At 37.1% G+C, this 22,991-nt stretch overlaps 3 protein-coding genes and 3 non-coding genes across 6 annotated transcripts; 4 read left to right on the top strand and 2 right to left on the bottom strand.

Moving 5' to 3' along the window:
- Nucleotides 1-7,886: 7,886 nt before the first annotated feature.
- On the bottom strand, nt 7,887-8,797 carry Cbr-col-175 (the record flags this gene model as incomplete). Its single annotated transcript, XM_002643465.1, has 2 exons — nt 7,887-8,615; nt 8,663-8,797. The coding sequence occupies 2 exons, from the start codon at nt 8,795-8,797 to the stop codon at nt 7,887-7,889; spliced, it is 864 nt and encodes a 287-aa protein (XP_002643511.1).
- Nucleotides 8,798-9,085: 288 nt separating this feature from the next.
- Cbr-lgc-4 lies at nt 9,086-15,664 on the bottom strand (the record flags this gene model as incomplete). The annotated part of the gene is made up of 12 exons (XM_045238853.1): nt 9,086-9,259; nt 10,311-10,427; nt 10,476-10,598; nt 10,643-10,774; nt 10,828-11,033; nt 11,092-11,260; nt 11,306-11,539; nt 11,584-11,722; nt 13,705-13,859; nt 14,455-14,600; nt 15,299-15,438; nt 15,489-15,664. 12 exons carry the CDS (start codon nt 15,662-15,664, stop codon nt 9,086-9,088), a joined length of 1,911 nt encoding a protein of 636 aa, XP_045095900.1.
- Nucleotides 9,534-9,605, top strand: CBG28172. The gene has a single exon. It is a non-coding gene (tRNA).
- On the top strand, nt 9,943-10,014 carry CBG28322. The gene has a single exon. It is a non-coding gene (tRNA).
- On the top strand, nt 11,833-11,904 carry CBG28329. Its single transcript has one exon. It is a non-coding gene (tRNA).
- Nucleotides 15,665-20,287: 4,623 nt separating the features above from the next.
- Cbr-gpa-12 lies at nt 20,288-22,189 on the top strand (the record flags this gene model as incomplete). Its single annotated transcript, XM_002643463.1, has 8 exons — nt 20,288-20,374; nt 20,421-20,549; nt 20,596-20,696; nt 20,745-20,874; nt 20,926-21,071; nt 21,129-21,234; nt 21,286-21,477; nt 22,013-22,189. The coding sequence occupies 8 exons, from the start codon at nt 20,288-20,290 to the stop codon at nt 22,187-22,189; spliced, it is 1,068 nt and encodes a 355-aa protein (XP_002643509.1).
- Nucleotides 22,190-22,991: the final 802 nt, after the last annotated feature.

Genomic DNA, 22,991 nt, shown 5'->3' on the forward strand with positions numbered 1-22,991 from the left:
AAACTGTAAGCTAATAAAATGTTCGTCATGATATTAAAACAGTTTATCAGCTGACAGATCATTCATATCTCTTATAAAAATTGAGTTAACCGAGCTTAAAGGTGCAAGTCAAAAAAAAAAGTTCCGTGAAAGAGCATTTACGGTATGAAAAATACTGGAATGAAACATTCTGAAAATCGATAGGAATTCTGAAAATTAAAAAAAGAAACAAGAAATATGAAAATGAGTATTCTAAAATTTTGGAAAATTAATTTTTTAAAAATTGAACACCAAAAATCGTTATTTCAATTTTTGCTTGTTTTCTTGAGTATTATTGGTTTGAATAGGAACAATAAATCATACAAAAATGAAAATTTTCAATGGGAATGGAAATTTCAAAAAATTAAAGCAGAGGACAGGAACATAGGAGCTCATAATTTGTAAGAAACAACTTCTTCAAAATTTATGCAAAACCGTAATTCTCAAACTATTCTTTTTGAGTTATTGAATTCTATCCGTTAGCAACTGAGAATAAACCTAGATTTGGAAGAGGAGCAGTTTATAATCAGGCTTGTATTGAATAAATTAGCATTTTGAACATCTCGGACCTAGAAATGTGTTACCTACTAGGGAAGTATGCGCCTCACATCAATCTCATGTTCCATCAGAAATGCCACCACTCAGGATCATGTTCTTGTGCCATGTTAGTGCTCTCACTCTCGACCACACACATACACAACTGTCCACACTCAACACAGGCTGGCTAGCTAGATGTCTCCACTGTCCACTCGAGAAAAGCGCATTATCCGCCGCCACCTTTGGGATTCCAAGTCGTGAGAAAATAACGCAAAAAAGGGAAATAAATGTTTAGCACACTCTACAAACTGTAGGCAGGAAGAGGTTGTGAATGGAACATAATTATTTATCGGAAAATGGCCAAAAAGGGATTATTTTCTTTCCTCCTTTCCAAATATTTCGCAGTTCATTGAACTAGAAATAAGAGTGGAATTTAAAGTGAAATCATGAGAATGACATAACATGATGAGAGAGACAGACAAAGAGAATGTGTTCAGGAGTGGTGGTCAATGATATTGAGATCACAGGAGAAAGATATAGGGATATGAAACGGGAAGGTAAATGTTTGTCTAACGAATTTCGAATGATAACCTTTCTCTTCACACTGAACGTCTCCTGGTGAGATTTTAGAAGGTCGCAAAGCGAGAGAAAACACTAGAACTGATTTGTGAACCCCGTAACTATACAGGTATTCGGACGAACCTATGAATCATAGTTCCTTTCAAAGTTTCGAAATGTCCAAGGCAACAGAGAAGGTAACACAACAACACAATAAAAAACTTTGGAAACATTTTTTTTTTAAAGAAAAAATGTAATATATTAGAAATGTTTCAGAAAATGTTCTAGAAAATGAAAAATGCGTGGGATCCAGTCAGGAAAAAAGAACAAAGTGTGTTAAAAGAACTGGGGGGACAAAGAGCATAAGCATATCCATCAAGGAGATTGAAACTTGAGAAGAACGTGTCTTATTGTTGTTGTTGTTATTGTGATGAAATACATGAAATATGAGAAAGAAGGGATCGAGGGGTTTTCCAGAAGGTTTTAGGGGAAATAAAAGGTTTTCGGAGGGAACATATTGAATAAAGCTCACTGTAAACACTTTAATAGAACGCCACCCGAATCGTCAAATTTGAGCCCATGTATCTCATTTTCTGTGAAAGATATCAAAAATTTGTTGACTAATGAAATGTTGTTGATATCTTGGCAAACATTTTATTAGTTGACAACTTTTTTATATCTTTTGAAAGAAGTGAGATATATAGGTTTAAAGTGGTCGGTCCGGGTGGCGTTCTATTAGAGTGTTCACGGCAGACATGAGCGGATTAAAAATTTTGAAAATCCGGAATAAGGAATAAGGAAGAAGGAATGAAATTTAAAAATAAGGAATAAGGAATAACAATTTAAAAATCAGGAATAAGGAATAAGGAATAACAATTTAAAAATCCGGAATAAGGAATAAGGAAGAAGGAATAGAAAAACACCCGGAATGAGGAATAAGGAATAAAGAACGAAAGAATTTCCGAACGAAGGAAGATTTCTTTTTGTCTTGAAAAACACTGTTAGAAAAAGTTTTAAAGTTTTGAAGAGGAATAACAAAAAAAATCAGGAAGAAGGAAGAAGGAATAAGGAACAAAATTAAAAAAACTCGGAAGAATGAATAAGGAATAAGGAATGAAAAATTTAAAACCCAGAAAAAGGAATAAGGAATAAGGAATTCCGCTCATGCCTGGTTCACGGTACTTACAAATTTGTAGCTAATTTTAAAATCGTTTTTTGGATTTTTCTTTAAAATCTTGAGAATCTTTAAACTCTGAAACTTCATGATACGAATTCCCGTTACTCGATGGTTTTGAATATATTTTCAAAATATCTTCAAAATCTTTAAAAAGTTATAAAATTTCTAAAATTTAACATAGTGTCAAAATTGGAAGAACCTGAGACTCAACGAAGTTCAAATTTCCTTCCCTCCTTTTCAAAAAAAAACCTTTATCTAAATCTTCCAATCTAATCTATTGTTGAAATTGGACCTCCTCCCCCCCTCCAAATTGAAAAACGGCTCTCGACTCCGAAACACATACGTACACCTCCAATCTCGATAGGAATCAATTATGTTCGTAGGGGCATCTCCCTCTATACGCGTGTCCTGTTCTCGCCCTTCTTCATCTCCTGCTGATCCTATTTTTCCTCTCTCTCTATCTCTCACTCTCTGTTGAAACCGATCGGCCGGGCGCAATCAGCTAGCCCCCGTCGAGATTAGGATCTATCGATTTCCGCGCGGAAATGAGAAAGAGAAATGAAATTGCGATAGACATAAAATTTGAAGAAATGACCCTATACGCCTATATTCTCGAAAACGTTCTCGAAAGCGGAAATCGAGTAATTTTCCTCGGAACAAAAAGGTCAGCAAGAAAGGAATGAGTTCTTTATGTCATCCAATGCATATTATATTAGAGAAAAGCCATTATACTAATGGGAATCGTCCCAAGGAAAAGGAAGCGCTTGTTTATAAACATAAAGGAAAACAAAGAAAAGGATGAGAGTGTGAAAAGTGACAGCTTTCTTAAAAATTAGGGTGTAGTAAACAGCTATGGAATAGTTCGTTTTTAGAAAAATATGATTCAAAGAATCAGAGAAACCTGGAGAAAATGGCTCAAAAAATTATACCATTTGGCGGAAAAAATTGGCCTACGTAAATTTTTGAAAAGATTTCTCCTAGTGTTCAAATTTATTCAACGCTAAGAGCAAAGTTCGATTTTTTGGATTGGCTACGGTACTTACCACAGTTTTATGCTGAAAATTGAAAGAAACTATTTGAATTAAAGTAATTTCTTTCGAAAACATGATTTTTGTTTTTGTCAAGTTTCTGGACAAATTTCTGGGGTAAATTTTGAAATATAAAAACAGTGAACGCGCGAAATAGGTTAAATGGGTCTCTAAGGTATCGTGTTATTTGCCGAAGTGCAGAATCGAAATATAAAAAGCGAGAGAAGAAGAGATTGTGTTGCCGAAATGAAACCAACCCCAAAAAAAACGTTTTCTTTCTGTCTCATTCTCCCGTTTCTCGTTCATTTCTCCCAAAAAATACAAAAATAAGTGTGAGAAAAGGGAAAAATAGGTGTGTAACAATAGGACAAGAAGTTACGGTTGGCAACGCGGTCATGCCCAACACAATTATGCGTCCTTATGAGAAAAAAGAAAACCAAGTGCGATTGAGTGTGGATGAGTGACTATGTGTTGCTAGGATTTACACATTTCGTCTCCTCCTCCCATCCTATTCCTTCCGCTTCCGCCCAGAAAACAGACTAGTCAAGAAAAAATGAATATACAGGAGAAAACAAGAAGACGTCGACAAGGAAAATGCCGAAAGGAAAAGTGACAAAGTTGAGATAATGTAGGCGGATGCGTGAAAAAATAGGCGTTGAGGAAATGAGTGGAATGTGGTGTAGTTGGGGTGCGGGTGGCGGATAGGGATGGCAGAGGGCAATTGGTTGGGGGTTGAGAGGGACCCTTTATGCCAGATGTGTGAATAAACCAGCAAAAAAAGAGAAGAGAAAGCAGAAAATGAACGTTTGGTGGTGGTCAGGCTCTTTGGTTTTCTTCATTTTCTAATACAAACAAAAATTGGTCTATTTGTGAGTGTGTCTCTGTGTACATGGAAGTATGGAAAATCTATTAGAAATTATTAAATTCATTGTGTTTGAAATCATGCATAAAATGTCAATAGGCAAAGGTTTTATAGCTATTTCTTTTCAAAATGTACAGCTCTAAATTCTAAAATGAGGGAAACGAAAAAGTTCGAGCAGAGAGACAAAATGATTTTCTCGAAATTCTTTAATTCCATTTTTTCGAAATTTAGGAGTTCACTGCGCTGTTCTGAAGCCATATTTAACAAAACTTGGCCCGTGAATAATCACAAAAAAAATATATTTAACTTCAATTTTCCGAATTTTCTTATCAATAAACATTAATGATACGTCCAAAGGTTAAATAGTGCATCATTATTCAAATTTCTACCTAATTTGTCTTGCTATGTGACTCACAAACTGGATTTTTCAGAATGAATTTAGAAAACTGAGAATTTAAAGTCATCTACCCAAAAATTAGAGGTTTCCATCCAATAATATTCCAAATATTATGTTCAAAAGTCACTTTGATATCTTGAAAACCAAGAGAATAATTTGTAAAAATGAAAAAGTTTATTTTGGAAAGAAATTCTGAGTTTTCTGAACATGTCCCGCTTGATATTCAAATTCGTTTCTTAATTTTGTAATTTATCAATAAAATATGTAAAAACCGACAAATCCGATATGCCGACCACATTATACTCCATCATTTTATAATAACAAACAGATATCGGAGAAAACGAGAGGGTCTTAATGTGCAGATTAGGTCAAGTGTCCTGGCTAGGGCAAAGCAAAAAGGCCAATATGCGACTGTCATTGCTAGGAGAGTGGGACCAAACAAGATGGATGAGGAGGCGAAATTTTTTGGGGAGGGGGAGTATAGTACAAGAGAAAAAGCAACACATATTATGCCGTTTCTTCTTCGCCCCAATAGATCAAGTGCGGACCTCTAGGATGCAATGACACTCTTTCTCTCCTCTTCATTCAGCTCTATCATCATCATTTATTGTTGAGAGATCATTGTGTGAGCTGAGAGAGACTAGACATGATGTAGGTGGGCCTATCACACGAGAAAATTTATCATGAAGTGGGGGATGAAGGAGCTCGGTGGAGTTCGAATGGGATCCGGTGGTGAGGGATGAGGTGGACAAAGTACGAAGTGTCCAGAAATGTATGGAGAATGAGTCATTGGGTCTAAACATATCTGGGGTCAATTGCACGTATTGGTTATTATATTCAAAGGTTTTAAGATTCTGAGGTTTTGAGATTTTGATATTCTGATATTCTGAAATTCTGAAAAACTAAAAACTGAAGATTTCGAGATTTTGAAAGCCTAAGATTCTGATGTTTCGAGGTTAAAAAAGATTTTGAAGTTTTGGAATATTAATATACTAAGAACCAGAAATTTTGGGATACCAAGATTAAAAGATTGTGAGATTTCAAGATTTTGAAATTTCGAGATTTTGAGATTCTAAGATTTTGAAGATCTGAGATCATGGGATTCTGAGATTTTGAGATTCTGAAATTCTAAGATTATGTGGTTCTAAGATTTTTAAATTCTGACATTCTGAAATTCTGAGATTCTTAGTTTTTAAAGTTTTCGGTTCATGTTTTTCAAAATCTGAGGTTTTATGGCTTAGCGATGATATTGAGAATGTAAAATTCTGAAATTCTGAGGTTTTGGAATCCCCAGGATATAAGATTTGGAGGTTCCGAAAACTTTAAATTCTAAGTTTCCGAGTTTTTGGAATTCTGTTATTTTCAGAGTCTGAGTTCTCTTCAAATTCTTAGAATTCTCTCAGAATTCTGTAAAGCCAAGACTCCAAGATATCGAAATTTTGAAGTTTTGAGACTTGAAAAAATTAGTTCATTTTTAAAATGGAATTTCTGCTTTTCTTGACCCATTGTTCTCTATTTTTCGCAATCAAAAAAATCTTGCATTGAAAAAAAAATACCTGAACCACAGTTTTTAATGATTTTGCAGGTGGTTCCTCCAAAAGAACCATCTGCTACATTTTCAGGTTTGCGTATAACGTCACCGATCGAATCAAAAACACCTACCTGCCTAAAAGACGCATTATTCTTACAGTTTGGAACTTGTATACAACAGAATAGGAACATTTTGAGTAGAGTCGAATATGGCAAATAGGACTGAGGAATACTGACGGTGCCATAAAAGCAAATGCAAACAATAACAACAATACCCCTTTTTCTAAAATGCAACGCTACTAATTTCAAAGCCTTTGAGGCGGCCGCTTATCAGTTTTACAACCATTATTGCTTTAACACTCAAAAGTTTCTGATAACCGTACTTTTCATACTACCTCTAAGAATTGGGTGAACTTGAATAACTTCTACAGGAAGATCAAACTGAAGCTTATTAGATTAGTTTAGCGTCGCAATGGGTAAAGAAGTGGAAACTTTATTTTCCATCAAAATTACAGAAATATCTTAGGCTAACCTGTAAGACTCGTGTGGTATTGGACAAAACGTCGACCAGATTCGAAATGAATCCGGAATTACTGGATGTGGTGCTCCGCCGCATCACCTCGATTTTCCTTCTTTTTGACTTAATTATGGGACCATCAGCTTGATGAGAAATCCGGGTAGATATTCTGAATTTGGAAAAGATTACTCTTCTGCTTTCACACAACGAAATTGAGCTCTAGAGCAAAACGATGAGCACAAAAAGTTAAAAGATGTGTGGAACACTAGAAATGTTTTGAAACAACAAAAAGGAATAAAAATTGGAGAAGCGTTCGCGGTGAAGTTCAGAAAACGAGAAGAGAAGGACTCCTCAATGCAATGGGGACAGAAAGAACATAAAAAAAGTAAAAGTACGAAAAATTTTTATGTCTATACAACGTTCGAAAAGCTTTTGCGGAGAAATAGGAAAGCGACAAAAATGGGCGAGCTGGAAAAAATATGAAATGGAACCTCGGTAATCCCCAATCCCACGATTGTGTTCAGGATCAAGCATTTTAAATGAGAAAAAACAATTGAATATCTTGAAAATCCGTGGGTGTGCTTGGAAAATTGGAAAATTTGGAAAATTCGTCAAATATCATAACCGTTATATGGAAATTCTCTCTCTCTCTCTCTCTCTCTCTCTCTCTCTCTCTCTCTCTCTCTCTCTCCACCCCTTCTTATTTTCATCTGTCAGTTTTTTCACAACGGGTATAGGAATTAGAAGAATAGATTTTTTGCACCTGCCACTGTTGTCTTCTTCTATTTTTCCCTCTTTTCACAGTCTACGAAACTTTCTGACGAGGCATAAAGAAAAAAAAGGCCGTCGAACATGAACAAATATGTGTATGTGTGGAGAAGGCTACACGACGAAAATGGGCGAGCAGCATATGACAGAAAACTGATAAAGTTTCACCTCAAAATTTGATGGTTTTGGTTTTTCCAATTATGGAGAGTTCGATGTCAATACGAGGAAACAGAGTGAGAATCGAGGAGCCACAAGTTTCCCAAGAGGTAGATTTGATCGAATTTCCTAGAAAAAATAATTGTTTTGACTGAGGTTTTGTTTTCAGAACGTCCTCTAGATGTTATGAAACTTTAACGGATCAAAGTAGAGAATTTTAACACTTTTTTGTTTGATCCACAGAAAATAGAAAAAATCCTACTGTAGAAATAACAGAAACAGGTGAATATGTACAAGATTTATTGAAAAATAATACTACGAAAGAGTGATGAAATAAATTAGTTGGAACGAGCTGGGCATTGACAGTATCCAGCGTCTGGTCCGATTGGTCCTTCTCCACCACACTTTCCTGGTGCTCCATCCTTGCCGTGAGCTCCAGTTCTTCCATTCTTTCCTGGATGTCCTTGACGTCCATATTCTCCTGAATTTCCCTTCGATCCATCCTTTCCTGGCTCTCCTTGTGGTCCACGTGGCCCTTGTGGTCCTGGACGTCCTGGATTTCCTGGAGTGTAGACGGTTCCTGGTTGTCCAGTCTCTCCACGCTGTCCTGGTCTTCCTTGTGGTCCCTGTGGTCCGGTCTCTCCTGGCTCTCCTTGTGGTCCTGGGGTTCCAGCTTCTCCTGGCGTTCCACGTTGTCCTGGACGTCCTCCGTTTCCTGGTGGTCCTGGTGGTCCGGCGTCTCCACGTGGTCCACGTGGTCCGGCTGGGCACTTGATGCATCCGCCTGGAATGTCGTGGGTGACAAGGAGAGCGACTCCTGGAGCTCCATCTTTTCCATCCTCTCCGTCTGGTCCTGGAAGTCCTCCAAGTCCTGGCTCTCCCTTCTCTCCTGGTGGCCCGGCTGGGCAACCAGCAGCGCGAGCCTCACATTGGCAGCTATCAGAGTGTCTCTTGTTACGGAGATTGATTCCCATTAGCTTCTTGACTTCACGGTGCCCAGAGACGGATTGATGACGGGAGCTTCCATGGAGAGCCATGATGTTTCCCCAGGTAACATCAGAAACATCCTCAAAATGACTTTAATGTTAAATATGAAATTTCAAAAAATAAATACCTTGAAGTTCTCCATTCCCAAGGAAATATCCTCGCTAAGCTTGTTGATATCATTCATGATAACAAAAACTGAGCATAGCGAAGCGGTGATAACCACTACGCTTGTAGCGCAGGAGACAGTTAGAGCGAATGTCATCGTCAGAAGACGTTGATGAGATATGAGACCTTCGTGTTTCTTATATAGCAAATTTGAAACCGTATAAAAAGTTGCCCCGGGTATCAAGTATTCCTTGGGCGACGCCGTCGGAATAACAAAAAAAACTCTGCGCGGAAAAATGTTTCTTATCTTCTTCTGATCAGATCATTAATCGGAAGAGGGAAACTAATCGTAGTAAACTGATTAGAAAATGAATGTATTGCAATTAATAATATTTTTATTTTGAAGAAAAAAAGGAAAGAACAAAAGTTACAAAATTTTCAAACCTTAAAAAAAGTTGAGGATTGACAGAACGTCATTATCACGGTAGACTACAGGTACGATCAGGAGGCAGATAATTGTGAATAAGGTTGCCGTGCAAAATAGGCATAGAAGGAGCCGATCGACAACAGATGCCAATTGTTGCCACTGCCATTGGATTCGAGACCGTTCGTCGAGAATCTAGAACAATTTTTTTTATAAATCGTTGGTAAAATTTTGTAAAGGTTTAAGAATTTTAGTTGAAGAATTTTAACTACTTCAAATTTTTTTTTGAATAGTTGTTTTTCGATTCTAAAATCTTTACGCCTATGAATTCTGATTTGTGTAACATTTTCAAAACATTCTCGTTTCTCTGCCGACAACCACCGCTAGTCAAATATATGCCGCTTGGCCGCTGAAGCGGCAGTCGGAACTTGATTGCATAAGACTTGCCATTAAATAGAAATAAGCGTGCGGGGGTATAGCTCAGTGGTAGAGCGCTCCCTTAGCATGGGAGAGGGCTGGGGTTCAATTCCCCATACCTCCAGAAATCTTTTTATCGCTTTTGATGAAGTTTTAGGGCTACTTGCTTCAAGTAAGACACAAATGTAGAATCATTTCTTTTCTAATTAGTTGTGAAACTACTTAAAAATACCATTTCTGGCAGTTCACAAGTTTCCAACTTCTCCTAATAAAATCTTATGAAGAACAGGTTTCTTTTTTATGGAAAATGGGAGAGATATGCGATTAAAATGATATTTCGTCTATTACAATGTCCTCTGAAGCTGGCGGGTAGCCACAATGCAGAAATTACATAACAGAAAACATGCTAGCGGCAAAAAACCTGCGGGATATAACAAGCCGGTGGCATTGAATAGTCGTGCGGGGGTATAGCTCAGTGGTAGAGCGCTCCCTTAGCATGGGAGAGGGCTGGGGTTCAATTCCCCATACCTCCAGAATTGTTTTGAAGACTTTTTCTGGGGGTTCATGTTAATTTTCGAGAAATTAAGAATAGTTTTGATACAATTTTCGTTAAATTTTCAAAAAATTAGTTCAAACCGAGTTATTTTAATTTTTTTAATTGATATCAAAAAATGCAGACAACGAAACTGTTGTAGAAATTATAAGAAAAGTTTTATCAGTTGACAGATTTTGGATACCTCTCAAAGAAATAAAGATAATTGAGACCAACGTGCAAGCATTGGGTTGCGTTTTGTTGGATTTTTATCAAACTTTTGGGTCTGCAACTAACCTCTTCTCTTATCTCATGTTGCTGTAAACTTCGGTAAACCCTCTTCAATATCCTTCTAAACCTTGTCTCAAACTCCGTCAGCACCGAATTCGACGATGCAGATATCCTGGGCATGATCTGAAATGTCTCAGATTGGTTTCTGTCTACTAGGAGCAAAATACTTACCCCATCACTAACAACCCGACCTAAGAAAGTGCTCTCACTCGCGAAATCTTCTCTTATCGTCGACCCGTTCATAGGTTTGGGGTCGGAAACTAATGATGTCATGATTGATTCCGCGTAGATGTGCTGGAAATTTGTTTCACTTTGTCCCAAAAAATGAAGTCACTCACCACAAGTGGATCCATACACTCGCACTCTCGATTTGCATTTTGCTCTTTTGATTTCGCTCGTACGTTGGACATGTTTTTCACCCTTTTCAAGTCCCGCAATATTGAACTTCGACGGATTGTGGATTTTTTGCTCTGAAGAAATTTGTCTATTTACAAACTATTTTTATTTTTTGAACGGGATGTACCTGCGATGCTTTGAGAAGTGCTATACTATCAGGTTCCCGGATAGACATCCTCATAAACGTCGCCAAGTATCCTAGAATCCATTTTTGCATCCAAGCAGGAACATGTCTTCCCTGATTCGCTGCTCCGTTCCGATGCATGTTTAATGTGATGACGTTTACGCATGTTGCAAGACAAACCATTAGTAGAGAGGACACATAATACATTCCTGGAACAAGCAATCAGTAAGGAGTGTGTTCAACTCCTCAATTAGAAGCTCAACTCACCAATTAGGGGTACGCCTTCAGATGTCGGTGGGATGGACTCGGTAATTGACTGGAGGTAGACTCCCATAGAGAGCAACGTGGTGATGATCATATTAATTTTTTCTCCGGTTTCGGGTGGCATCAAGAAACCAAGTACAGCCATAGAAGAGATAAGAACACATGGAACAATCTGAGGAGGAATTAGTTCGAAAGGAAATTACAAAAAAAGACCTACATGATTGAAAACATAGAACAATGGCCTTCTGTGCATATGTATCCTAATTACAATAGTTGGCCAATCACTATTGGTGTCTGAAGGGAATCGGACCACTTCTCGTACAGCTGTCATATCCACCAGATCGAATTCGCTGTTATTCATATAACTCGACAGGTCTCCCTTATCAGTGTTCAGTCCCAAGTTGATCTCTGTGATGTCGTGGGACCATGAAGCGAATTTTAGGTCGCATTGCTGGAATATTCTTCCAATTCACATGTTTTTCAGTTTTTCCTTACTTGGTCATCAAACGGATAGTACCTGACCCTTATCGGGCAGGAACTTCTGAAGAGCGCTGAGAACAGCCATGTCACATTTCCATCACTTGTCACCATCACATCCGTGGAGACGAGAGACGCGTAGTACTCGCGGATCGCACTGAAAACAGGTTCTGGTTGTTGAGATATATCTGCTACATGTATTTTTGTTGAATGCTAGAGACGAAAACCTGTGGCATATGACAATCCAGTGACATTGGATAGTCGTGCGGGGGTATAGCTCAGTGGTAGAGCGCTCCCTTAGCATGGGAGAGGGCTGGGGTTCAATTCCCCATACCTCCAGAAACTTTTTTTTTGAATTTTTCGTAATTGTTTATCTTTTTCGAAATTTAGAAGAGACATTTACCTCAATTGCTCTAATACTAATACAAAAAACCTGTAATAGAAATACTCCCTAAATTTCAACTTTGAGCCAATTGTTCTTGGCTCCTGTCGTTGATTTGCATAAACTGTAGGGTGATAAATTGTTGATCATCTTTTCAGAAATTTTATTTTTTGTTAGTTGACGAATATTTGATATCATACCTAGTGACCGAGATAAAGGAGCTCAAACTTGACAGTGTGAGGGTACTTCTATTTTAGGTGTTACGGTAATTCCACTTTGAACACAATTACTTAAACTACATATGGAAAAAGATAATCAGTTGACAGATTTTTGATATCTTTTATAAGAATCGAGATATTTGAAATCAAAGCGGAGCATTTGAGGTAGTAGATTTTATAAACGTTTAAGACTATTCCTCAGTATTACACCAAACCTTTGTATTCGAACCTCAGAAAGTCAGAAATTGATCTACTTCAAAATAAAAATCCCAACTTGTTTCGTTCTTGCAAAAATTAATCTTTCCTCCAACTTTTGAAAAACTCAATTTCTTCCCAAATACTATAAACAAGAAATTGCACTCATCCATGAAGCACATCATGTTTCAAAAAGTCCACCAGACATAAATTTGTATATGTCATTCCAAAGATCATCACCAATAGATATATCCTTCCCTTAATTACTTATCCATCCCTTCTCATATGTCCGCCTTCATATCGTATTCCGTGTTTTTATGTCTATCCATTTTCAACCTAATGAATTCTTTTCATTTTTTCTTCGAAACTTTTGATTTTGAGTTGGCGTGTGTCTGGACAAATACATGCAAATTCAATGTACTTCTTGGAAGGTGTAGTATGGGACTTTATCAATTATGCAAAATGTTTTTGCGCTTCTTTCTTCTTTTACTAAAAATCAAATGATGCAAAAAGGAAAACTTTTAAAGTTCTGGTGAGCAAAAAATTAGAAGAAAATGCCGTAGGGCTATTTTTAAGGGCCGAAACGAATATTAATTAGTATATGCAAAGTATACACTTTTCGGGAATGTTCTTCGAATGCCAAAAAACAAACATTTTCTTCTCTCTCTCTCTCTCTCTCTCTCTCTCTCTCTCTCTCTCTCTCTCTCTCTCTCTCTCGCTCTCTTTTCTGTTCTCGTGTTCGAAAGTTTCTATCGAAATGAACGTTGTAACATTTTCGTAGTTCTTTTTTCCCGGCTAATATGTGAGCCACCGACCACCGAGTTTGTTTATTTCCGGCAGCTCAAAAAACATCAGGAGCAACAGCTGGAGCAAAAGAAGAAAATAGCCTTGGACCCCTCTCTCGGATGAGACACGGGCCCGACCGTTCATAAGCCAACAACAAGTAATTATTTTGTTTTCATTTGCCTAACAGCTCGAACACGGAGCAACGAAGGAAAAGAAAGGAAGAGGATTAGAATTACTCATCACAATTTTTTTTCGAGCCGGTTATTAGTTCTTTAACAATTGCCCCCAGGTGAAATTTGGTTTCTGAAGTTTTAAATGAATTATTTCCCAGATTCCCATAAATTTAAGTTTGGTTAGAAAAAAAGGGAATATGAGGAGTATCAAGAAAAAATGGACGCCGGGCAAAATAACCCGGAAGATTTGTATTCTATTCATTAGACGTAAAATGAAGAGGTTCCGTCCAATTGAATACTTAGAAGTGGGAATAAAAAATCTTGTGGGATCCTAAGAATCGTCTGAAGAGTCTATTGAAAGACAAACAAAAAGCGAAATTCTTACTTATTGACCAAAATAATATCGGGCTTCCAGATTCGGGCATGTGGAATATAGATGGCTTTGATATCAGACCATAAACTTTCATTCCAGGATAATCGTGGATCCATCCAGTTGATGTTTAGCCAACTCCTTGTTGTAAGAGCCTGGTTTCGTTCGTCCTGAAAAAACATCTATTTTAGAATACTGGAAGTTATTGGAAAATTACAATTTTGAAATATTCAATTGGCTCAATTTTCGATTAAGTATTATTTTGGTATTTCAGGTGTTTGTTTGATTTTTTAGAGCTATTTTTCCGAATTTGAACTTTCTAATTAGAGAAAAAATATATATTGCTATGATTGCGAATATTCTGCATGAAAATTTTTAAAAAATCAGATTTTCCCTCAGAACAGTACCGAAACTTTTTTCACTGGAAAATTTTCAACTATGGCTTTACAGATTCGTCAAGTACGTTTTAAGTTTTCAGACAAACAAAAAAAAGCAAAAAAAAAAGATTTTTTCAAAATTTCAAAGTTCACTATCTCTCTTTAAAAACTGTAGCTTCACATTGGACCAGTCAACTTAATACTTTTTTCTCTTGAAAATCAAAATTTAAACCTCTCTTAAGTCTTGCACAGAATGAAAACTCTTGAAAACCGTGGAAGTGGTTTGAGATCTGGTCCCAACCAACCAAAAACACTTGAACAAGTTGAAAAAACACAATTACCAACCTTGTTTCCTTCTGATTCTTTCTTTCACCCATCAGTTACTCACCATTTCCACAATTTGATTCAACAAAAACCCAAATGTGACATTTGTGGGTTGAGAATGATGAATGCACGGTCGAACATCTTTTTCGTAGACTGTATGATCCAGAAGTGACCTATATAACGCTTCCTCCGTCCCATCAATTGAGCCCTCTGCAACAAGAACATGGAACTTTTTTCCTTGTCGGGTTTTGCTTTTATGGGAGCATTAGACGACCTAATTTGTCCCTGGGGATCATAATGATGAACATCGGACATTTTTATCACAACAACACAATCTTTTGTTTTACTTTTCCTCTTCCTCCTGATTCTCCTCTTTGTTTCTTAACTTCAAACAACTTGTTGTGTGTGAATTTAACTACTGTGTTGCCCCCAGTCAGCAGAACTCAAATCCAATTTGCCAAATTACATCGTTTTTTTTTTCGTTGTTTTCTGAACTTTGCCTTAACACACATACACACACACATACTCCTCTGGTCCATCTTAGAGCCATAAAGAGAAGGGGAAAGAGAGCTAGTTAGGGTAATGCATCTCTTCCCGGTTGGTGTCACCTATATATATATATATTTTTTTTTTGAATTTGGGGTCCAGTTTTCCCCCTCTAGTCCTCAACTCGTCCCGCCGTCATTTTTGTTCGATGAGCTTTTTTGCGGGGGGAGCAAGAGACATCAGAGGATATTGAATCTATTTAGGCACAAAAACAACAAGAGTGGAATAACCGAAAAATATATGGTGGTGGTGGCGGGTATGGAGGAATTTGGAATAAAGGGATATCTTGTGATTCTTTGATGTCACGTATCAAAAATTTTGGGAGGGAGTGTCAGTTATAAAAATTTTTGATTGACACTTACTCGTTCGAAGGGCTTTTTCCAATCGATGTGGGTCAAAGTTGGGCATAGGAACCACTGCGGAAACATGTTCTTCTCTAGTAGTAGGTAAATGGGATACTGTATCTGCACCTATTGAGTTTTCTTCGAGAACTTTGAATTTGCTGAAAAACAATTAAGGATTATTAGCAGTTCTAACCAATTGCCTTCTTACCCTTTTGCAATCTCAAATTTCTCAGGCTTCGGTCCTGTGTCATTGGTTTGTGGACTCCTATCCAGTAGCGAGAACATTACTCGATTTTCGACATTCTCCATTCCAACTATTCTGCATGGTACAAGATCAATGACTAGGAGAATACAGAACGTTGTACACGAATGACATATGACCATAAAGGAATATTTACGGAGTTGAGCGTGGACCCCGACGAATGGACTGGGTAGCCAATTTGAGAAGCCGACGACAACGACGGGAAAAACCGACAACGTCCGACGGATGGGCGGAGAGTAGAAGAAGAAGAAGCAGGAGGTCTTCTCTTCTGACGTACGTGACGTGGAGTGCGAATGTGATGGTGTGGAAGAGAGCACAAAAAAGGAAGAAGAAGAAGAAGAAGAAAAAACGACGAGGGTCCAGAGAAGAGGAGGCGAGAAAGTTTTGAACGGTGGCATGGCTCTGGCGAGGGCGGGGTTTTGGTTGGAACGGAGAAGTTCAGAGAAGAAAGGTCTGGAAATATGGAGACAGAGAAGTTTCAAATGTGTGTTGTTGTTCTGTCTGAGAAAGATTCCAGGAATGAAATATGAGTTTTTGGAGCTTACAGGACTCCGTGTCCGAACAACTGGAAAAGTTTCTGCCCACGCATTGATCAAGTAGTATTCTTTGAAGAGGCGTCTGATCAGGTGTCCTTCAATTTTGAATATTGCGCATATTTTTTGAAAAGAATGAAAAATATTTACTTTGGAAAAGATTAGATTATACTGAAAAGTAATTTTTTAATTGACAACTTTTTTGCCGAATTCCATTCTGATTTCAAAAAAGCCATATCCACCGAATAAAAAGCATCAAAACAAATGATTATTTATATCCATGAACTGTACACCATCGGTCGTCAGTCGTCGTTGCGTCTGTGTAGCTCACATTCAGTTGGAAGCTGTTGAACCTCTCGGTCTGGACAAAAGTCGCAAAAGAAAACATTAAAACCAAAAGTGAAAAAAATTGAAATGAAGCTACCGTAAAACCTGTATTAGAAGGGCCCCTCTAATAAAAGAACTCTCAGAAAGGAGTCTGGAAAAAAAGAAGAGCCCCTGTAATAGAACGCTGATAAATGGTGATAAATGGTGAGAAAAAATTTACAACATGGAAATGGTGTTCAACTGAATTTAAAATTGGGAAAAAAAATAATAAATCAATTTCAAATTTATAATTGAGATAAATATACAATAGTTCAAACTGGATTCAAAAAAATTGCCTCTAACTTTTCTACTCGAAAATCATTTGAAAATGAACCGAATCAAATTGATGTCAAACCGATCGAATTGAACCAGCAAACCGTCTTCTTCATCAGTTTCCATTTGACCAGAACAGAAGAAGTCTTTTTGAAAATCCGGTTTTTCAAAATACGCCTGCTTACTTCCAAGTTTGGTCAACTACCGTCTTTTCCTGGCAAAGTGGATGGATTAAATTGTTCATTGGTCTGCGTATTAAAGATTTGCAGTTCTTCGGGTTATGTTATTTTTTTTTTCTCTTTTGGTGTTGTCATCTACTGAAAACCATACTGTCGGACCAAAGAGCTATTGGAATTTTGGTTTAGAACCAAAGATTTAAAAACCATATCGGTTTAATCGAGTTTGTAACGCGTACAAACTCTAATTGCAATTTATGCAGTAACTTTTTGATTTTCGGAACATACTCTTTATTATCGGATCTTTGACAAAAGACCTTGTGATAAACTGTAGGTAACGAATTAGTCATCCTACATAAACAAACATCTACAGACAATGGGATTTAGGGGTGGTGATGCTCTCTCTCTCTCCCACTCTCTCTCTCCCATCTTTCTCCACCTGTTGAGACAATTCAAGATGTTGTATATACACTAGTGAGGATGTTTGTGGATGAGCAGGATCCTCTGCCAACCTCAGAGCTTCTTCCACCATCCTCTTATCACCCCCTATTTCCGTCCGCTTTTGTTTGCCACTACAACAGGGAGGGCACGGTAAAATCTTTGCCTCGTTTTCATTTTCGTTTTTATCTTTTTAATTTTACTGAAAAAATTGAAATTTTTCATCAGAATTGTTTTGTTTCAGAGTTTTCATGAAATGAAGCAGATTGCAAAATGGATACGGTCGTTTTTCTCATGGTGAGCAAGATTTTATTTCAATCTTTGAATAGTTTCTGAGCAATTTGGCGGTCATTGCTCTTTTCATAAGAGATCAAAATCGCAAAGATGACACTTTTTCATCTCTATCCTGTATTTTCGTCCGATTGGTGCCTTCGAGCAGCCTGCCCATGCTGGGAAATATCGATTTTTCGAACTTCTGAAAATTCTGAAACAGTTTATCTGGATATCGGAATTCTCGAAAATGGATTTTCCTGGTTTTTTGTAATTATTCAAATCCAAATTTCATTTTGAAGGGTTGTCGAATTTTTTTTGGGTTTTAAAAAAATTCCATATCACGTTTCGCTTACCCCTTTTCAAAACCATATCCCAATGATCGAACAAAGTTTCTTAAAATCCTTAAAATCCATGAAAGTGGGATCACAAATCAGTTTTTGCCAATTTCGTTGCAATCTCGTAAAAATCGTCTTTCCTGGGTTTATACGCCCACAAATAAACCAAATCGAGTTGCCTTAAAACCGATATAATCCTGTCAAGATGGTTGTGGTCAAAAATCGCAAATTGCTAAAAATATCTAATATTTGTGGATGAAGGACACGCCCATTACTTTTTCTAGTGATAGTTTTTGTGTTTTAGCTTGTGAAAACGTGGTTAAGAATTACCTTTTACCAGTTTCTTTTCTGTTTTATTGGTCATTTCACGCTACTGAATTTTGAAGTCTCAAGTGAAAGTAGTTTCTATCTGTCTCCGTCTTTTTTCCTCTTCTGTCAATTGTCCATGTCTAAGTTTGGTATCATTGTTTCACTCTCTCCCATTAATTTTTCTTTTCTCTCCGTATTCTCCGCCATCCCGATTTACCTTTTATCGATTAATCTCTCCTATCCTCCTTTTGTTATCTCTCGGCATCTCTTTTTCTGGTCAGATAGACGGAAAAACTTTTTTTGTCAATATAGTCGATTGCTGACAACTCTATTTGATTTTGCGCAACAAGTTCTCGCTTATTTCCAACTGTCTAAGTACTTTTGTTTTTACTTATTGCTCTTTTTCTTTTCTATATGACAAGCAATTCATTTTTTATAGTTTTTTTTTCTATTTCAAGCCCATACTTACCTTTTTCCATGTGACTCACTTCTTTTCAAATGTGGAACCGAAAGAAAACAGTGGAAGTTGCTTGGCATGTGTCTGTGTGATTTTGTCTGTCCCGATTTAATCGTAGTTTTTTTCTCTAGCGACAAGAAGCTAGTTGCTTCCATTCCGACAGTTTTTTTTCTAGTCTGCCACCACTAATATGTTCTTCCGAACTTTATCGGTGCGTGGGAGGGTGACTTTTGTTTGTACTCGTGCATTTTGAATGCCTATGACGAACAAACAACAGCTGTGTAATTCATTGAGAAGTGTGTCGAATTTTGTTCTGATTTTATGAATATTCAAAAGTTGTTTATTTCGCTTTTTGACGGTTTTCAGCAGAAAAACATCCAAATTATGTTGTCTCAAGTAGTTTAAAACTAGGAAAAAAAATTACGTTTAATTTCCAAAATTTCAAACTTAGAAGCACAAACCTTCCAATTTTTGATAATTTTTCGAATTTTTCATATTTCGAATTTTCCGGTACAAGTGACCTGATAAAACTACCGTATTTTCACTGTTTATTAGCGAATTATCGATTTTGAAGAGTTCCAAAAAAGTTTCAATTGCGCTAAAAAACACTGAAATAAAGTTTACTGTCAACACTCTAATGGAACGCCACCCCAATCGTCTAATTTGGGCAAATGTACCTCATTTTCTGTGAGAGATATCAAAAAGTTGTTAACTGATGAAATATTGCTGATATCATGATAAACATTTTTTCAGTTGACGACGTTTTGATATCTTTCAAAAGAAGTCTTTCAATATAAGCTCAAAGTGGACGGTCCGCCGGTGGCGTTCTATTAGAGTGTTTACGGTAAGTCCAAAAAAATGTTTTCTCTTAGTTTGTACTACTTTTTTAAAATTTCACTTTAGAACTCAGGTTGGTACACTCTAACACATTTTGGGGTACTTTTTTTTTGTTTTAAGACTTCAAAGTTGACAATTTTCAATTAGAAGTATCACATTTATATAACACGTAAATATCTGAATTCCAGTAAATATCTGAATTCCGAACTTCATTCTTCGATTATCTTGTTATCAATCAAAACACATTGCATACAAAATTTGTTTTTTCTTATTTTCCCACTGTCTTACCTATAACACGTAGTAACTTGTGAGTCACCTGTGCTAAAACGTGTCTCAGGCAGTGTGTGACGTAATGCCGTCGGCCTCTCGTATTGTACTTATGACCCTCCTATTCTCAAAAACTGCCACTGTTTGCAATTTGCATTTGCATGACTTTTGCGCCCATTCACCACCTCTTAGCTTCTTCGAAAACGCTTTTGTTCGAAATATGCGTCTTGACGGTCAACACGTCTCGTTTTTCTTTCCCAAGTACCTGACAAGGACACACTTTGGGCTTTTTGCCCTCTCCGTATTGTACTTTTATAACCTTTTTCTCCATTTCTCCGTCATAGATCTTCAAAAAAAATTATTTATCAATTGCATTTTTCAGCCATGCGGCAAGACATGTTCTGATATTGTTCAGAAAATTCTCGAGAGAAAAAAGTAGCTTCAAAAACACCTAAACACTTTTACTTTCAGGTTGTTCAACATGGTTTGCTGTTTTGGCAAAAAAGATGAACGAACCAAAACCATTGAGAAAGAACTACACAAAGAACGAAAAATCATGAGAAGACAGGTACAGTAATCCGTTCACAGCTGAATATTGAACATAAGAATTTTAGATAAATCTACTATTGCTAGGATCTGGAGAATCTGGAAAATCAACATTTGTGAAACAAATGCACATTATTCACGGAGCCGGAGAATTCACAGCAGATGAAGTTCGAGCGTACAGGCAGCAAATTTATCAGGTATTTGATCTAATCTGAATTTTTAATCAGTTTTGAGCAATTTAAGAATGCAATCAGTGCCATGAGAGTGTTGCTAGATGCTCGAAACAAGTTAGGCATTGCATGGGAAGATCCGAAACGACAAGTTGAGGTGGAAAAAGTAATGAGGTATGTTTTAAATGATAGAAATTTCCCTTTTTATTTGAAAATTCTCAGATTCACTGTTGGCGACTTACTCAAAGGTATCGACTTCACCACTTTTGTAGAAGTGGCTCCAATTATCAGCGATTTCTGGAACGATGCAGCTATCCGAAAGACGTATGAACAACGAAACCTTTTCCAAATTGTAAGTTTTTTTAACTTAAATTTTCAAAACTTTCGAACACTGCTTTTTCAGAGTGACTCCTGTCAATATTTCTTCGAGCACATCCCTCGTATAGCCATGCCAGATTTCTACCCGACCAACCGAGACATTTTATTCTGCCGAAAGGCGACACGTGGAATTTCTGAGCATATTTTTGAGATTAACAAGATTCCATTTAGGTTTTTTTCATATTTTCGAAAGCCTCTAAATGTGAGATAATAACGAATCATTTTCAGATTCATCGACGTTGGTGGACAACGGTCACAACGTCAAAAATGGTTTCAGTGCTTCACTGACATCACGAGTATTCTGTTCATGGTGGCCAGTAACGAATACGATCAGGTTGAAGATCAACACACATTTCACCTTGTTTACGCTTCGTTTTGATTTCAGGTGATTCTTGAAGACAGACGAACAAATCGAGTGGTCGAGTCGCGGTCTGTTTTCGAAACAATCGTCAACAACAGATCGTTCTCCAATGTTTCGATTATTTTGTTCATGAACAAGAATGATTTGTTGCAAGAGAAGGTACCGAAATCGGATATTAGACAGTATTTCACAGATTTCACCGGCGATCACACTTTGGTAAGTTTTAAATTTAAAAGAAATGTTTGAAAAGAAAACATTGATGAAATCAAAAAGTTCACATAGCTAGTTTGAAATTCTGGTTCTATTCTAAAAGATATCCCGAACAGGTACTCCAGGGCCCACCAATCATACAATCGGTTCCAACATGATATTCGTGGTTTGAACCCCATCCTTCAGAATACTAAGATTCTAATCTTTAGGTAATCGAGACTCTGATTCTAGATTTTGAAATTGAAAATTTTGTATTTCTGAGGTTCTCAAACCTTGAGAGCCTGAAAATTTTGAAAATGGACCCGTTGTGAGAAAGATGAGACCATGGTCAGAGGAACGCGATAAGGGATACCTCTTTGGGTCCACCATAATGGGACAGACGGTCTTAACTAATAGTAAGGACTTCTGTGGTAGGCCCGAATTTTGAACCTGAAAGAGCGTTTTTCGAAGCTAATTAAAATTTGAATCCTCATTACTCAAAAGTTTATTCAATTTTCTTTAACCCTTATTTTCCGAATCACCGCCAACCTTCAAATTCCAGGTCCGTGACGTTCAATTCTTCCTTGTCGACAAATTCGAAGCGTCCAGACGGGATCGTGCTCGACCATTCTTTTACCATTTCACCACTGCCGTCGACACTGAAAACATTAGAAGAGTATTCCGAGATGTTCGGGAAAGTATTCTGGAGCAGAACTTGAAAACTCTCATGATGCAGTGAGGGATTTTAAAAAAACGCTAATTGTATTTTGCCTTTTCCTTTTTTCCTTCAATGTAAGGGTGCCAGTTTAATGATCCAAATTCTATTTGTCCATGTGATTCAGTTCAATTTTTCTTTTTTGTTCAATTATTACCTTTTTTTTGTTTATCTGGAACGCATATTTATAGTCATAATAAATTTGTTGCGATTTCTCTACCAGAAGCTTCAAAAATTGGTTGGGATCGTGGAAGTTTTAATGTCTCAAGGTGTGCCTAAACTTAACAAATATACACAAGGTTTCAAGAAAAATTACATATTTACACAATGAAAGAAATCGACAATACTGAAAAAATAGTGTTAAGGAAAAGCACAGTGTTCGTAATTCTGGTCAAAATTTGTTCAAACTTCAAAATATGTTTTTGCTCCAAAAGTTCACACTGGTACGATTTTTGACGAACCAGTAAAAAATTTAGACATTTCTTGTTTAATGTCGCCACTTATTAGAAATACAGTACCACCAGGTGTCTTTCTTAACTGACTAATTACTAATTTTTGCGACACCTCTGAAATATCAAATTTGTACAATGTTACTCTAGCGGCATCTTTGCTCAAAGAAGACACGGTGGAATTTGAGACACTTAGATTTGCAAATGTTTTTTTTTTTTGATGTCGTGAGTCACAGCCAAAAGAGGGGCGTGCTTTCATCCTCGCAATTTTGAAGCGTGGAAAAGGACGACGCCGGACACCGAGAACATATTGGTTAGCAGCACACTTGTATATACTAGTAGCCACTGCTGCACAGAAACGGACACACCCCCGTTCA

Source organism: Caenorhabditis briggsae (genome assembly GCF_000004555.2).
Source record: "Caenorhabditis briggsae complete genome, chrX, whole genome shotgun sequence".
NCBI lineage: Eukaryota > Metazoa > Nematoda > Chromadorea > Rhabditida > Rhabditidae > Caenorhabditis > Caenorhabditis briggsae.